Source organism: Falco cherrug, chromosome 8 (assembly GCF_023634085.1).
Source record: "Falco cherrug isolate bFalChe1 chromosome 8, bFalChe1.pri, whole genome shotgun sequence".
Taxonomy (NCBI): Eukaryota; Metazoa; Chordata; class Aves; order Falconiformes; family Falconidae; genus Falco; species Falco cherrug.
The window spans coordinates 63,733,543-63,750,760 of NC_073704.1; the positions used below are offsets into that span (position 1 = coordinate 63,733,543).

The 17,218-nt window shown below is 47.8% G+C and overlaps 1 protein-coding gene across 2 annotated transcripts in view; it reads right to left on the minus strand.

Moving 5' to 3' along the window:
* Positions 1-1,452: 1,452 nt before the first annotated feature.
* Positions 1,453-17,218, minus strand: part of SEPTIN8 (septin 8) — a 37,896-nt gene continuing 22,130 nt past the window's right edge. Inside the window, exons 5-10 of one of the 2 annotated variants that reach the window (XM_055717735.1) lie at positions 13,268-13,429; positions 11,696-11,792; positions 11,179-11,347; positions 10,791-10,923; positions 9,807-9,997; positions 1,453-1,977 (exon numbers count right to left, since the gene is read on the minus strand). In XM_055717735.1, the coding sequence (XP_055573710.1) occupies positions 1,923-1,977; positions 9,807-9,997; positions 10,791-10,923; positions 11,179-11,347; positions 11,696-11,792; positions 13,268-13,429 (807 nt within the window). In that variant the 3' untranslated portion in view covers positions 1,453-1,922. Of the gene's footprint in view, positions 1,978-3,928; positions 6,886-9,806; positions 9,998-10,790; positions 10,924-11,178; positions 11,348-11,695; positions 11,793-13,267; positions 13,430-17,218 lie in introns of those variants that run through there. The other variant, XM_055717734.1, reaches the window with a different exon arrangement.

Below are 17,218 nucleotides of genomic sequence, written 5' to 3' on the forward strand. Positions count from 1 at the left end.
TTACCTCAAAAGAAAATGCAGGTGAGTTTAAAACAGTCATCAAAGCAGCAGCAAAGGGCGTTTCATTGCTCAGCTCAGCCTGATGGTCACACACTGCTTCAGCTTTCCTCCTGCTTGGTGTGGGATGCGACAGACATGAAGACAGACAGAGCCATCCCGAGCAGACTTCCAGCCTTGAATGCACAGCTCCCGAGCCCCAGCCTGGCCAGACGCTGGCTGCTTCCCGCCTGGTCCCACTTCCACTGAAGCACGTGGCACCTTGCCCCTGCGGCACCGGGCACAGGAGGGGACGAACAGGCTTGTCCCGGGGTTTAGTTCCTGCTGCCCACAAGCGGCAGGAGTCTCCAGAACTTCCTCGTGTGCCCTGTTTGGTTATTTTCAGGCCACATACCTGTTACATGCTGAAATTTATTTCCAAGGTCTAATTTATACCAAGGGCATCCAGAGGTGTCAGTGACTGTCAGGTACAGCCCACCCTGGGGTCAGGAGCGCAGTGCCTGCGGCACGCAGCACCGCTTGCACTGTCCGCTCATCTCCACACCAGCCTGCTCAACGGGAGCCTCGCCAGGCTTCCGTCACCCCCTGCTGCTCACAGCCGGATCGTGTCCCACTCTGGTCACACCGCCCAGCACAAGGAAGCGTACAGACTGCAAGCTGCCTCCAAACCTCCTACCGAGGACTGGGTTTTTGGCTGGTCCGACACCCCCAGCGCCACAGCTCCAGGGCAAGCAGCAGCCTGGAGACAGGGCAGCTGTCCCCAGGCGTATGGGGGTGCGCAAGGGACATCACCCTTTGAACACAGATATGCAGGGTAACGGGGTTAACAGAGGGGAAGTGGAATAAACAGTAAGGGTTGTGAATTTGGGCACAGCACTTAGCTGTTCCAGTGACTACAGGGTACAAAACATGTTTTTAAAAGATGTTTGTTAAACAAGTCAGTTTCGTTTTTATTAAACCCAACTTTGGTACAAGCAGGTCATTCCTGAGATTCATTTACAAGGTTGTTTTAAAATGAAGATAAACTGGGGCCTCTCCTCGTTCCTGTGTGACATTAGACTGGGGCACAGACATAATTTTTTTTTATTTATTTTTTTTTTTTTTTTACTTTTTTTTAAAAAAACCCCAAGTATTTACCGAAGGGGAAGTCAGTCTGTTACAAACACAGAACTCACAACCAGGAACACCAAGTCTCCAGCTTTAAACCATTAACATATAACATTTAGTTGTCCTTTAAAATGTTCTCTCCTCACCCACACCCCCAGTAGGATGGGGCAGGGGTACTGGTCCGGAGGCAACGGGTGGGGAGGTGGGCAGGGAGCTCCGGGGAAGGGGTTAAGCTCTGAGGCACACGTGGGCAGCCCCAGGAAAACTAAACAAATGAAGGTTGGGGGATTTGGGTTATAAAACCTGTAAGTCTACAGGAAAAAAAAAAAAAAAAAAAAAAAAAAGCTACACGGAAGAGCTATTGCTGAGAGATGTGAGAATCCAGCTGAAAGGTTAGGGACATGAGGAGGCTCGACAGTTACACCCCAAGCCCAGACCCAGGCGAGGACCCACAGAAACCCCAGTACAGCGGCAGCTCAAGCAGCAAGCTGAAAGCTCCTCTCACACTAACCCAGCTCTGTCCCTGTCTCTGCAGTTCAGTCAGCGTTAAATGCTTTCTACCGGCTCTCGCCTGGAGATTTGCATTTTGGTTTTAGTGCAAGCCATGCAGCAGCCTTAATTAGTGGTTTATCTTTTGGCAAGTATCTTTCAACTTTATCAAGAAACCTGATCAAGCAAACTTTTCCCGATCAAAAGAGATGGTGTATCTTATCTTAGTCCTTGCTATGTAATCTCTTCTGTGCAATATATTGCAAGCTTAAAGGTGAAAGCACCAATTAATTTCTTCTGCATGAGATGTTTTTGCCTTAATAAATCTTCTAATTAACATATCTTCCTGATGTTATGGAGCACGCACTGGGAAGACTAAAAAAGCTACAGAAAAAACAAAAGAGAATCAGTATTTAAGTTTCAGTTATTTACATTAAGTAAAGACAGCATGAAAGGTCAAAGTACAAATTAACATTTGCCGCCTGGCAGCGCGCAGGGCTGGGCACAGACATCTCCCTTCAAACCATCGCAACTGGGAGCAGCTCTCCGGCCACCACGGTCTTGTTTGGAACTGGTAATCAGAGGATTGATTTAAAGTTTTAATGAGGAAAGACTGCCGAGAGAGAACATCTGAGAAGCCACATGCTACGGAGAGCCCGGATGGGGAGAGGCGCCGCGGGCCAGCGCAGGCAGCCCCAGCCAGCTCTCCCAGCCCGCAGAGCCAGCGGCTTCACGCCGCCCCTGCCTCACCTCCCAGGTCACAGCCCTCACAGCTGCGCAGCTCTCCCCACCGAGCAGCCCAGGGAGCTGAGGCTGGTTTGGGTCGTCTCCCGAATGGAAACATCAACACGTCCCAGGGCCTCGGCCACCGGCGTCGGCTCTGGCCCTGCAAAACACTGTCAGTCCCGACAGCACTGCCGACGGCTTCTGTAGCAACACGCCACATCTCGCAAGCTCCCGTGAGCATCTCTAGGAGCTTTGCACAGATATTAATGAACGATCTTAACATTGCTCCTGTGGAAAAATACTTGCCAATGTACATCACCCTGAATCACCAGGCGGCCCGTCTTTAACACGGCCAGCTTCTCTACCACCTCAGTTTCCCAGTTAATTCTTATGTACCTGAATGACTTTCTCTTTTCGATTTGGCTTTAAAAAGTGTTGGGGTGGAAAAGGTTGTAAAACATCTCATACAAACTACCTGGTATCAACTGCTAAGTCCCCACTCGGGCTTATCCTTCAAAAATTGAACCGGCTCAAGCGACAACTCTAACCCAGTGCAGCCTCAGACTTCCCCCTGCACTTTGTTGGTGATCGTTACCAGCTCCAACCACGCTTCTGGTCGGGTCTCTGTGAGTGGATGTATGGTGTCCGTACAGCACGGTACCGCAGCTGGGGAAACCATCCTGACCTTGTAAAAACACGGCATGCACACAGGCAGCACACTGGATGACCAGAACTGCCCTCTGCCTTTTAAGCAAGCTGCATATTAAGCGCAGAAAGCAGACGTCTCGCACACAAGCCAACTCCTGCAGCAACAGCACCGTCCACCTGCATGTTGCTAAAAAGATTTCACAAGCAGCCAGGGTCACCCACTTGGATTTGTTCTTGAAACTGGGGCTCCCATCAGAAGCACCACTTCAGCCAACATTGTGCATCTGCAAGACTCCACTTGTTGGTTTTGCTTCAGGTGCAGCGTTGATCTCAGCACCAGACCAAATAAAACCCAGAGACCCTAAACTATCTGAATATAAAACTTCATAGGTAGAAATGGCCCACAGAACAGACACCAGCACAGGCCTTCAGGTAAAGCTTCAGCAGCAGCTCCCTCTGACAAAAAGAACCCTCCAAACTAAAGCTGTGCTCTTTTTATGGCCCTGGCCTAAGTGCGTGATGTGCTTCTCCAGAAAAGTCATACGGCCTTGGAAGCACCGTTAAGAAACCCTCCACCTCTGCTCCCTTTTCACCCTACCCTTAAATCACCTCTTTGGGCATCGTTACATCAGTGAAACTGCCAGTACATCTACCCACTCAGTCACCAGATCCCACAGGGGAGATGTACCAACAAGCCTGGAGGCTACTTTTGCCCCAACAGGGACAGCATTTGAATTAATATCTTAGAATTTCTCCCCAGATTACAGATTAGGTGCTTTCCTGCATACTGTATGATTACCTAATTGTTAATTAATTAGCTAATTTTATTTTTGAATGTTCCCAATAGTCATAAGACATCCTGGGACTGGTAAGGTTTCAGTCGTTATATGTTATCATTTTCAACAGAGATCCGCTAGATAACACAGGAAAACCACCGCTAAATAAACGACACCACAAAAACTCAAAATACATGTGAGATTTAATAAAAGAAAAGAAGTACAAAGTGAGTGGAAAGAAACAAAAGTAAAAAAACAAAACAAAAACAAAAACAAAACCCCAAAACCCAACACATTTGGAATGACAAAGCGAACAGATGCAGCACGTCCGAGAGGCTGCTACCCCCGGGCTGGTCCCCCAGGTGCCTCCATGTGCTCCAAGTCCACCACCCAATGGCACCCAGCCAGACGGGAAGCCTACATGGCTTAGAGCCCCGCAAAACACATTTTAAATTAGAAAGCAGACAACAAACATGATGGTAAGTGTTTAAATGATAAAAAAATGGACAGTTTTTTCCCCATTAATACCAACCTTTTACAGATAAATACATAAAACAGCTGAAAGATGTGTAACTGAACAGTTTCAGTCATTTCTGAAGGGTTTTTCTTTCACTTCTTCTAGCCTACAAAAAGTAAGTCTTCGAACTGGAGTGAGATTAGCATCACCACGTATTTGTAACTTGTTAAATAAAAATAAGATACAGAACTACTCTATATACCATATACTTAAATCTTTTCTCAGCCAAAAGGAAAAATCAAGTACTAGAGGAAAAAAACCCAAGAAAACACTGAGTCCCATTGGGCAGATTATGGTATCAAGGGCTCTAAAAAATAACTACAAGGTAAAGGTATGTCCATCACAACATAAAGTCAATGTAATATAATAATCATCATTAAAATATTGTTACATACATTCTGAATGTCTTCATGAGAAGAAGCTGGAAATTTCTTCACAATGCCCATGGATTTGAAGGTTTTTACTCTTTCATTGTTATCATCATTATTTTTAACTACCTGTTATTCTAGGAAAAAAGAATTGATCTCTGATGAGCCAGGACAGATAGAAATCATTTGCATAGATCTTGCTGGCTGCAGCGTGAGATCAGGAGAAAGCTATCGAGTGGAAAAGCGATGGCAAGGCAGCTGCTCGCACACTCTCTGTCATCAGTTACTGTTTTATCCCAGCCCACATAGCATTTGCTTTGAGAAGCAACACAACGAACCCAACTGGGCTGCTGACTCACGCAATTAGTGCGCCAGAGGTTCTCTCATTAGCTAAAGTCAAAATCCTGCCCCTAACGTGTGACACGATTGGGCTGTAGGCAGTGGCAAGCTGGAATTGTCTACTTGCATGTAACAATAGGCTGGGTTCCTGGTACATTTCTCTGAGAAAAACACATTAACCCTCCTAACATTTGCCAGTTACTCTTTAAAATACATCTAACCTGGAGGCACAGCCTTGAAAATTAGATGTTCAGCTTTCAGCAGACTCCTAACAAGCGCGCGCAATTTCTACTCTCTGAGGAGCCGCCTGTTCTGAAAGGCACCCGTGAGATCCTTGGGAGGTTCCTTCTTACAAGCATCAAGTAACACTGACATGATTTTCAGTATATCCATAGAAAAGGCCAATGTGCATATGAAAACAGTTTAACACCTGAGCACGTGTTTAGGATGAAAAACAAAGAAAAAGCTGCTTTAACGGGATATGCAAGTTGAAGAACCTCATCTCACCCTCCAGCACAGCACTGCCCTCACAGAGACCTGCACGGCTCAGGCACGAGGCCGTGCACCTCCATCCGCAAGTCAAAGAAGGAATCTGCTGACATCCTTCTTGTCTTTAAACTATCAGAAAAATCTTGTAATGTTAATAACTAAATAAAAATGCACACACTCACAACTAACACTTAGCCAGCCAGTGTTCTTATAAACTCTAAAGACACTACATGGGAGTTAATATAAAATATTTGCTCTCTTTTAGCCTGTTATCTGATGGATGGATGGAATTGGGTCCAACTGTTTTTCCATGACAACACAGCTAGTGAGTCCCTATTCAGTCACTGCCCCGCCTTATCACAAAATGGTTTGAGTGGAAAATAATAATATTGATCCTAATTATTCCTCTAAGCTCAGTTGCCCAGGATAACAAGGATGTGATCTCTAGGCATGCAAAGTGTTAAAGAAAGCACTTTCCAAGGGGAATAGAGCCTATCAGCATAAATACGGTGCATAGCTCAAGATCAGAGGATTCTCCTTATTAGGCACATGGTAAACTTAAGGTTAAAGAGTAGCAGTAAATATGACCACTTAAATAATTTTTCCACAACAGTAAAATACATTGGTAAATGACAACTGAAAAGCTACACAAATCCTGTAGTTCCACATTATACAACAAACTCTTACGAAAAATCTTTCTATATAAATGTTCTACTTTAGCAGTAAAGAAAATTCAAAACATTGTCCCATTAATTTTGTTAACAATTCTTTCTCTCTCTCTCCTCTCTTATATATTTATAAAAAAATATTATAAATGATGTAGAATGTGTTTAGAGTAATTCAGGATTAAAATATATAATTACAGGAATGAGGGTTACTCTGACTAAGATTCCCAGAGCAGAAAGTCTAAGCATTGTGGTTTTCTACCCATTCTAAAAACTTATTTGAGAAGTTTGTTAGAAAAACAAACATTTCAGCATTCTTCAGACCACTCCTTACATCTGTGCATGTACAGGGGAAGGTAGATGAGCCTCAAGCAGTCGCCTTAGCCAATTAAAAAATAATAATAATAAAACCTAGAACGCAATTATTTATATGGTGGGTAAGATGAGTTCAGACAAACAGTTACGGTCACTTTATACACAGCTCTCAATCACTGGGTTTAGAACAAAACATCTTACTTTAGGGATTAGTTGACTTTGTTTAACAAAATGTACATGGTAAAGGTTACTTCCTTAACACCTCCTGATAAATTCTGTACAGATAACAGCGAGTCGTTACACTGCAACCACCGAAGATGCTCATTTTCTCTTTCACTTTGGTCCACTCACACAATGTTATGAGAAGGGTCACAGGGTGGGAAACTCAAGCAACTTAACACATGAAAGCACCAAGTCCACTCTTGGCCTGAAAGTCTGTATGTGATTAACTGAAAGAAACAAAACATAAAAAAAAGCATGAATTAAATTACGAAAATTAAATGAAAGCAAAATGTAGCTAAATATGTTAAAAAGAAAAAAGGAAGAGAAGGGCAAACACTGCTCGCAGACAAGGGCGGCCCCCCGCACGCTGAGCCCCACCAGAGCACAACCCGCTCAGCTGCTGCAAGTGCCAAAGGGAACCTCCGTGCAGCCACCCGGGTCTCCCCTCAACACCTGCAATTCTTCCACCTCCATCCCTTACTAAAGCTGCTAAACCCACTGTGTTGAAACAGGAGACGATAAAAGGTTCAACCGGCTCTCCTCACAACTGGAAGTAGAAACAACACCCCCTCCAGAGCTCACAATATATTCCCAGCTCCTGCGAGGTCGCAGCACCTTGGCTGTACGCCCAGGGTACTCCTCGCAGCCCCATCCCTTGGGGGGGGCGTGGGGCTCTCTCGGCAGCGATGCCCCTTCGCACCCCCTCCATCCCATTCCTCACACCGCCCCAGGTGGGCACGTGCCCCCAGGCAAGCAGGGAGCAAACCCCTAGCTAACACCGCACTCGGCTCCGTACAGCGCTGGCTCCTCGGTCACTGAAGCCGCAGGCACAGCCTGAACCCTACGCTCTGCCACTGGTGCCCGGGAGGACACTGCCTGCCACCGGTGCCCAGATCCCAGCTGCCTTCCCATCCAGTTTGGCTGAAAGATCCTGGTAAGAAAGCTGGGAAAGACATTCCCGCTGATTGATTGGGAATACGCAGATCCTCTTAATGCCTGTGTGGTCTGTGGGGTAACACGGAACAGGCTGCCTGGGACGCGGCAGCGGGACGGGCGAGGGCTGTGCTCTCTGACACGCAGGTTTCACAAAGCCCCCAGCTCCTTCCAATGCCTCCCAGATGAAATGGGGGTCTAGGAAGACAGGTCACTGGCAAGGCCAAGGGGAGGCACCTTCCTTTGAATTATTTTTTTTTTAAAAAAAAGTTGATTATCCTGCTTGAACAGAAACCTCCAAATACCACATTTTGAACTAGCTCACAGGCTTGCAACAACAACAACAACAACAACAAAAATCACAAAAAACCTAACCCAACCAACAAAATACCAACCCCAAAACCACTTCCTCTCCCTAATTTATTAATTTTATTCCTGATGACGGCGCACCTCCCCTAGCTGTGCTCTGGAGCTGAAGAGAGCCCCCAGCCCCAGCACCAGGGGGTGTCCCCACTGCACAGAGGTGCCCCTTGGTCCTTCGCACACTGCCTGAGCTGCCCTCTCCTGACCCCACTTCTGACCACAGCCGGTTCCCAGGCACCACCCAGCAGAGGAAGGGTGGCCGGACTCATCCGCAGGTGGGCTAAAACCAGCAAAGCACAGAAAAGCTGTTTCTGCTGGGGACAGATGGAGCAGAGGGAAGCTGCAGTTTCTGCGTGGCCAGCACACACAGAACATCGCCGCCAGAGCATCCTGGTGACTGGCATCGCTCACGCAAGTTAACAGCGTGCAGCTCGGCATGCTCACCTTCCCCAAAGCAGCCCTGGGCCCCAGGCTGCCCCAACATTCAGCCCCTAATTCATGTGCGAGTTTATCAGGATTAAACCCTATTTTCAGCAAAATGTTTTACAGACCATTTTGGACTCTGTGGGTGAGGTGGGATATGCCCAGAGCATGCCCAGAGGTCTGCAGAAGGGTGTGCTTTGGGTTTGTTTTAAACAGCAACACATTCACATTCCAAGGAAATAAGTTCAATAACACACACTGCCATCTTCCACGGGAAGAAACAAATTACTAGCATGTCAGTACGTAGAACGAGCTCCTCTAGTGCTGCAGTTCACAGCAGTGAGGTGACAGAGCACAAGATCTCATCAGCAACGTGAAGCTGAACGCTGTGATGTCAAGAGCAAACTCGGGTGTTGCTGCTCATGATGGTCTGTCTGTCTTTTCACCATTAAAAGGCTCAGAAAGCACTGCCACTCGCCTGTTCCGGATCTGACAGAATGCAGCTCTGACCCTCAAGCTCCTTCACGCAAGGGGAAGTAACAAAAAATGACAGAGTAACAGAGTTACCAGCTTGCATGATGGTGCTTCTTGCTTTGCTCCTTAGCCAGTGCTCCTTGAAGAGTGGCTTGACCAAAAGCAGGTTCACCCCCTCCCCCTCTTCTTTTTAAACCCGTCTGCCCCACTCCTGCTCTTCCATTACACAACCAGGCAGCTGAAAGGGCATTATTTACATGCCCTCGCTCCACACTTGCTGGCTTCAGAAACATCAAATAACTTGCAGCAAGCAAAGACAGGAATTCTGCCTTTAGGGGAAAAGAGCTTTCTCCTAAGCAGAAGAACCATGCCCTGGAGCCCTATCTCACACAGAACCCTAAGGAATTCCCAAGGCATCTTCTCACTCTAAGCCGCTGTTTCCTTTCTTTACAGCTTTGCCTCCAAAAATAAAATAAGTGCGGTCCCAAAGAGGGCCCCAAGCCTACGGATCACAGTGAAGTAGTGCACGACAGGGGACCACATCTGTAGGATGTTACAACCGTGTCAGGACTGTCCCCACTCCTCTCTGCTGGGGAGGAGATGCAGCTCACTTCCAGTCACCTTCTGGTCCGTCTCCAGGAGCAGACGGCTCGCAGGCTCGCTTCAGCTGGCTGTCACAGAGGAAGGGCAAACCCCACAGGACACCTGGCCGTTAGAGAAAGGCCCCAGATGGCAAATCCCCCCACCTGTGGTCACCAGGGCCTCCCCAGGGCAGTGCCCGGGCATGGGAGGGCCCCATCTCTCCTCCACTTTGAGTGCGGAGTCAGAAGGGTAGGAATTAGGATTCCAAAATCCCCTTTTCCATTTGCTAAACAACTGATCACACGTTAAAGCACTGGAGCAGACACCCAGCTTCCCAGTGGCAGAGGAGAAAGGCTCTAGCTCAGTCACTTACTTTTTCTTGTCTTTGTCCTTCTTCAGTGGCTGCTGTGAGGTAGCCTGCAAGGATTGGGACTGCAAGGTTTCCACCGCTACTTTCCGCCTGTTGAAGGCATTCATCTCTTCCTCCAGCTCCCTCCTCTTCTCCTCCACCTTCCTTTTCTCTTCCTGGTGTATCCTTTTTAAGTGCTCAAATTTCTCATGCAGCTGGTAGGAGACAGACCCTCTGAGCATCACATTCAGCATGACCAGCTTGCGCTCCCCCTGCTCCCCTCCCCAACAGCCCCACTCGCACCTCCCACACAAATCCCCACCCCCTGCCCAGAGCGACCCCATGGCAGGGCACGGCAGCCGGCACCCCTGCGCTGTGCAAGCCCCTCGGCAGAGCTGGCCTCTGGGCAATCACAGCCTCTTCACCAAAAGCAGCAAAGACAATAAATTCAGCTCTGCCTGACGCGACGTATCAAAGCAGGAGAAAGCATGAGCCCCGGGTAAGCGCACCAAGGGTCTCAGCTCAGCCTGCAGCCCTGCAAGGGGGCTGTGGACATTGTGGGCTCTTTTGTTCCTCACTGATTTTGAGGATGGTCCATTTATTTTCTCCTCCGTCACAGCAGCTGCCTGGGGCCTCACACCAATGACCCAAGGGACTCCAGCCCAGCTGTCCCCTTTACTCTGCTGTCCAGAGGTAAAGTCTACCTGACATGGATGCTCCCCAAAACGTCCCACACTGTCCTTCACTCAGCAAGCAGCAGCCAAGTCTCCTACACACTGCACAGGATGGGGAAGACTTGTTTCTGAGACACCTAAGCCAGTGTGATGCTGTTTTGAAAACATTACCCTGCATCCCCTTCTCTGAGTGGGGGAAGGTGTGTGTGTGCGCTTTGGCTGGTGAGGTCTGCTCGAGAGCTGCATGTGCTTTCCAGGATTCTTATGTTGCCCAGACCCAGATCCTATGCTGGCTGTATTTTGGGCTCCTCTCACAGGTTTTTGGCACACCCACCTCCCTCTCCTTCTCCTTCAGCTCTGCCTCCGTCTCCTTGACTTTGTTAACAAACATTTGTCTCATTTCTTCCTCTTTCTTCTGGAGCTCGCCCAAGAACTCTTTCCTTTTGGTCTCGTATGTTTCTTGGAGGCTGGGGAAGAAAGCAAACGAGATCCAGATTCTTTGGACACCAATGAGTTAGGGATGGGGAAACGCACGCCTGTCCGCATTGCTTAAAGACAAACAGGCAGAAAGGGAAGGTCTAACTCAGCTGCAAAGTTCAAACCCAGTGCTAGTATCTTCCAGCCCAACATTGTGGATACCAGCTGCAAACCTCCCATTTCTGGGGGGAGTGTCAGTACCAAACCGTTACTCCAAATCGATGTTAGACACAAAGGCCACTCACCTGAAGGGCTGGCTGTCTGGATCTGTGTCCTTGAAGCCCATCTCTTCCAGTTTGCACCTCCTGTACAGCTCATAGTGGCGGGTGTGAGTCTGCTCCCGAAGATCCTCCATGTTGACTCGAATCAGCATTTCCCGCAGTTTCACAAAGTCGCAGTGACTTTCATTCTCAACTGATGGAAGCAAAGGGGGAAGTCAGCAAACTGCACACACGGCTGGGGAGCACAAATGTACATCGAGCTTAACTCCAGCCACTCTCCTCACAAGGACCTCTCCCTGCCATCCCACACAGGGCACAGCACAGCCCCTTGGATGCAGGGATTCCCGCTGACCATCACTACCTGCTAGTAGGAACAGGAATTCAAAGGGAAGATTGGCCAACCCACAAAAGGCTGCACAGAACATTTCTGCACCGTTTAGCACAGGGCACCTTCATGCACACGCAGGCAGAGCTGGAGAGGGTGCCAGCACATGCCCACGCAAGGGAGGGTGCAGGGGGTGCCCAGCTCACAGCGCCTTACCTTGCACCACTCCCCATGGGTACTGCCGAGCTCTCACCAGCTTGTTCCCAACTTTCACCTCCTCCGTGCTGCCGACCACAGCGAAGGGCAGATGAGCCTGAAACAGAGCCAAGGCAGGGACTCAGTGCATGGGCCAACCCCTCAGAGATCAGCTCAGCCATTAGATCCCCCTCATTTAGGCACAGGATCAACTGCAAAAAGTCCTCCCTCTGAAGCTAACAGCCTCCAGTACTCGGAGCAGTCTCTGCTCTACGCTGGGATATTACAACAGAGAGCAGTGTAGGGCCACAACACAGCTTACTAGCAATGCTGGCTGGACTGAACTAGGTGGGGAAATATTGTGGGAACACCATGATCATTACTGATCTCCCTCCATCCATTTGTCAGGTTGTTCTTGCAGCTGTAGTCTTTCCACATGCCAAGAGCAGGGCACTCCCTGCCTTGCAGAAAGCACAAGCAAAGACATCCATAAACAGGCCTTGGCACAGCAGTTTGTGTGTGGGCACGGGAAGGGACATGTACAGGATACAACGTGTGCTCATTGCTCTCGAAGTCTGCAAAGCATCAAGCGCAGTAAGGAAACAGGGCACCGTCCTCAGCACTGCAGGGAAGAAGCCATGGAGCGGGTGCTTCAGCAGGACGAGGCTGACAAAGTCCTTCACATTTAAGAAGAAACAGATCTGGAAGTGGGAACTGGTAGAGACGTGGCCCAAAACATTTTCATTGGGGAAAAAAAACAAAAAAAAAAATCCTCAAAAACCAAGCAAGCATGACTCACTTTTTCCCCCCCCAATACACACAGCTTGCAATTTTTTTTAAAGAGTGCATCTTCCAAATGTTTCACAAATTCAGCAAAAAAGAACTATTACAGTGAAAACATGTATCCCATCGACCCAGAAATCAATTGGCTATTGAAATTTAAAACACAAAGGGGGAGGGGTGTGTGTGAGAGACAAAGCACTGAATCAGAAACAAATATGCAGGAAAATGTTCATTTTAATGAAAAAGCTACTTTCTATTTAAAAAATGAACACGGAAACATTTCAGCTATTTCTGCTGCAATAGCTACACTCTGATTTGGGAGACAGGAAACCTGAAAGTGTTTTTGCACATGCCTCAGCCGGGTCTGAATTTGACCTTCGAATTTCAAAAAAGACAAAATGGACTCCAACAATTTTTTTTCTTTATTTTGAATTGGGTTTTCTCTGCTTAGCCTCCCTGAGTCAGAAAGGTAATCTTAACTGTAAAATTTTTATTCAAAGTTTCTCCCTCCTCAAATTAAAAGTAACCTAAAAGCAAACAGAATGAATTTTGAAGAAATTATTTAAAAAAAAATTAATACAACCGATTTTAGAGCTGAGTTTCTCCAGAGAGCACACAGATTAAATAAGAGCCACATTTTAATTAATTCTGTATGCACTAGCCTCAGGCATCTGTCAGATCCACAGCTCAACTTTCAAACAGATTCAGTGTCTGGACAATCCCAATGAAACTTGCCTTCCAAACGCATTTTTGTGTGGCAGTTTAATTGTCACAACCTTTGGTGGCGATGCAATGGGCAGCATTACTCACGTTCATCACAGAGTTAATCTCAGCAACGGCTTCATCGTCTGTGGGGAACTGATAGATCTGCACGCCATTGCTGACCAGTTCGCTCATTATCTTTATCTTGAACTTGTGCAACTCGCTCTTGGAGATGGTGTCTGCTTTGGCAATAATCGGGATGATGTTCACCTAGAGCAGAAGGAAGGAAAAATACTCGGGTGAGCAGCAGGCGGGCATGCTGTTCTGTCGGGAGCGTGGGTGCCCGCAGCGTGACCCGGATCTTACCCCGGTGGCTGCTTTACATTTCGTAAAACCACAAAGGTGCTATGTTTTTGCATGCAAGCTGCAGCACAAGCCCAGCTGAACACTAGAGGGAAGAGTTTTCCAGGACTAATTTGGCTACAAGACTTCCAGATAAACACCCGGCAATAAATACACAGTGAGCAGATCAAAGCCTCTGCTCCTGCCTATGTATTTTGTTACACACGCCGAGGGAGGCAAAGACAGTGTAACTGTCACATCTCGAGCTATCACCTCTCCACTTCTGGCTCTGCTGACAAGCTGTTTTAGAAGACAAGCACAAGGATGAAACGCTGCAGCGAGCTGACGTGAAGCCTTCCTATGCTTAAGCAGAAAGAGCATGGGCTCCTGACACTCTCACAGCAGCTGCGGATACTTTCCAAGGACCCTCCTGAGCAGCCCTGTGAGGATCACAACTCAGGCGTGCTGTGCAGATTACACGGACCTCCTGGGAAAGGTGCAGGGTGCCACACAGCAGAGATCTGTTTTCACGCTGCTGTCGCTCAGCTTTGGTTTCACATCAGCTGTCACCGAGCACAACACCCCACGCAGCTTCATCACCCCAGGTTTCAAAGCCACCCACGAGCTGCAGGCTGGGGAGGTCCCCCTGTGCCCAGTACCTACAAAGATCAAGAGCAAACAGGGGCACATCCCACATCCTTCCGCAGGGATGTGGTTCACCATGGCTTCGTGCTCGGGAGAGCTACAGTGGGGCAGGATCTGTCACAGGAACCTCTATTAGATAACGCTGCTATGGCCAGAAAAGCCAAGTGCAACCCTGCAAACCACTGCTTAAACAAACAACAACAAAACTCCTCTGTCTGAACAGCAGCCAAATTCATAGCAGTAAAACACAAGAATCCAAACAAATGAGGGGAGAGTCTGATTTGCCATCTAACGATTTCCAACAGCAATGCTTTTTGTCCTACAGAGCAGAAATTCACAGCAGCCATTTGGTCTCCAATGGGTGCCCACTAAAATAAACCACCTCGCTTTCCCAGCTCATGTTCTCTTTCTAGCTTAGTGTTTTTTCCGTGCTTCTTGGATTTTTTCCCCCTGCTCTGGTTTAGCACTTACTAAATACAAGAGCGTTTACTCCAAAAGAAAACAGTCTTAATTTGCTCATTGCAAATTTATCTGAGAGGATAAATTCCTGCTTTCTCTCAGCCACTGACCTGGCCTCTTTTACCAAGGACCACAAACCCCCCCAGAACAAGCTTTGCTGCTCACTCCACTCCTCAGCAGGTCAATGTCCTCATTACAAAGGTAAACAGGGCCATGACCACAGCTGGGTGCTTCACTGACCTGCTAAGTGCGGAGGAGGCTTGGATCCACCATCTCCCACCCAAAAAGGGTCAGCTCAGGGCTCATGTACTGCCCGCTCAGGAGCGGTATCTGCGAGCGGAAAGGCCCTGCCAGGGAGCTGCTGCGTGCAGAGCCTCATGCTCTCCAGCCAGCCAGGCACGCTGACAAACCAGCAGAAGAGGTGATTTTAATCCATTTTCAGCTGGCCTAAGCAATTTGCCCCTCTTCTTTCAAAAAGTCCCAGCTCAGCCCCGCTCCCAGTGAGGCAGGAGGTGCAGAGCCTGGAGCTCAGCGGGGCTTGCCCAGCACAGGGGAAGGCAGGCTCTGTGGGCACAGCTGCTGCCCCAGCAGCACTCGGAGAAGGTGCAAACCCAGGTTGGTTCAAGCACCCTCCAGCCAGGTCCCACGTCCTTTGCAAAGGCAGCTCAGTCAGCACCTGCTGTCACAGAATTCATAACCTAAAAGGGTTTTACAAGTTGTCGTATTTCCAGTAACCAACAGCCAAAATCAATACTGTGGAGTCCTAGAAATGGCATTTGGGTGTAAACTCTTTCCTTCTCTCTTCTTCCCTTGTGAGTTCCTTAAATTTTTAAAATAATTACTGGTTTTATTTTCATTTCATGCATGCCTTGGAAACTCACACACTGGAATCCCACAGTTAGCAAGTGATACCTGGAGCACTATACAATTATCTTCCTTTTTTTCCCTTCTCTGATTTTGAGCACTGGCACCCAAAAGCTGTCCAAGTCTAGAATAAGCTCATTCCTTTACAACATGGAGAAAGGACGGAAAAGTTTGGAAACAAAAACCGAATGAGGTACAAGACAGTACCGAACCAAACTGCATGTCTAACCCTGCCCTCCTATGGCACCTTCCATGCCTCCACTTCTGTGCAAAAGCCACAGCCTGTGGCACAGCAATTAGTGCCAAATAAACAGATATACAGCTAGCTAGAGAAGAAAAGTCACCTCTCCTGTCCCTCCTGAACAGAAAACCCCAATAAAAGGAAGTGACGCCAGAACCATGCAAGGTTTCTCTCTCCCCTCTTTCTTTTACACAAATAACGTTTACCTTGGGCTGAAGACAGAATCCTAAAGCAACATTCTTATATCTCATGGTGGAAGAGCAATATTCTCTATTTAAAGATCTAGTAATAAAATCATGAAGTTGACTACTGGAGTGTCATCCTACTGAATGCAACAGAGGTGCAGTGTCCCCCAACCATCAGTCCACGTGCTAGAAGTCTTTGCTGGAGCTGGAATTATGACCAAAGGAAGCCTGTGCTTCAGACAAGACAGTGAACTGCCATGCACACACATAAAATGTACTCCTTCGCAAGTCATTCTGATGAGTTATTTCTCATCTCCAAAAATAACACTTACAAGAATGTGCCAAAATCGGTCAGTTGGTAGAAAATAATTTTGCTAATATAATAAGGCTACATGCATTTTCACACTGTGAAGTACGTCTGAGTTCTTCCCCATCTCCAAAGTGTTCCTGAATGCCAAGTCTCAGTGAAACCAAGAGGCAAATCTTATGCTGGAAACCAAACAGCAGAGGCACAGACAGGCCTGAAGCATCCCCACTGGCCAGTGACCTGCCTAGGATGTGACAGCTCATGAAGGGCAAACAATTAGCCACGGCTCGTAAACAACACACACTGACTGGAAACCATCTGGGGACAACCTCCAGGGTGCCCACAGCAGCACACAGCTGTGCCATCGCCTTCCAGGGCAGGGCTGTGTTTTAAATCAATAAGTCACCTTCTCACCTGATACAGATGCAATTTTATTTATCATAAAATGAGAGAATGGGTTGGGTTGGAAGGGACCTTAAAGATCATCTACTTGTAACCCCTCTGCCAGGAGCAGGGACACCGGCCACTAGCCCAGGCTGCTCAAAGCCCCATCCAACCTGGCCTTGAGCACTCCCAGGGATGGAAGTATCTCCTCCTTTTCCCAAGTTAAATCCAAAAGAAGGCCAACCCCTGCCAGGCCATATGTGCTTCTCACCCACCAGCCAGCTAGCCACATTCTGTCTACCTTGAACCACTTCTGGAGATCCTTCTAGCTCTCTGGCCGTAATTAAATACCCTAGACAACAGCTGGCCATGAGCTCAGCTAAACAAGATACTGTATTACAGTACAAGGGAAGATTTTCTTTACAAAACAGCTTTACCCAGAAGGGACTTTGAGCTCTACACTAAGAGCAAGATTCATTATTGGAATTGTCATGCAGCTTCAAAAGCCTGCCCAACACGTAATACCATGCCACAGGTGTGCTAAAGCAAAGGTGTAACTGCGCCAAGTTCCTACAAACCCCTTGTTAAACTCTCCTCAGAGGCTGAGCCAGCAGAACACGCAGCAAAGCCAC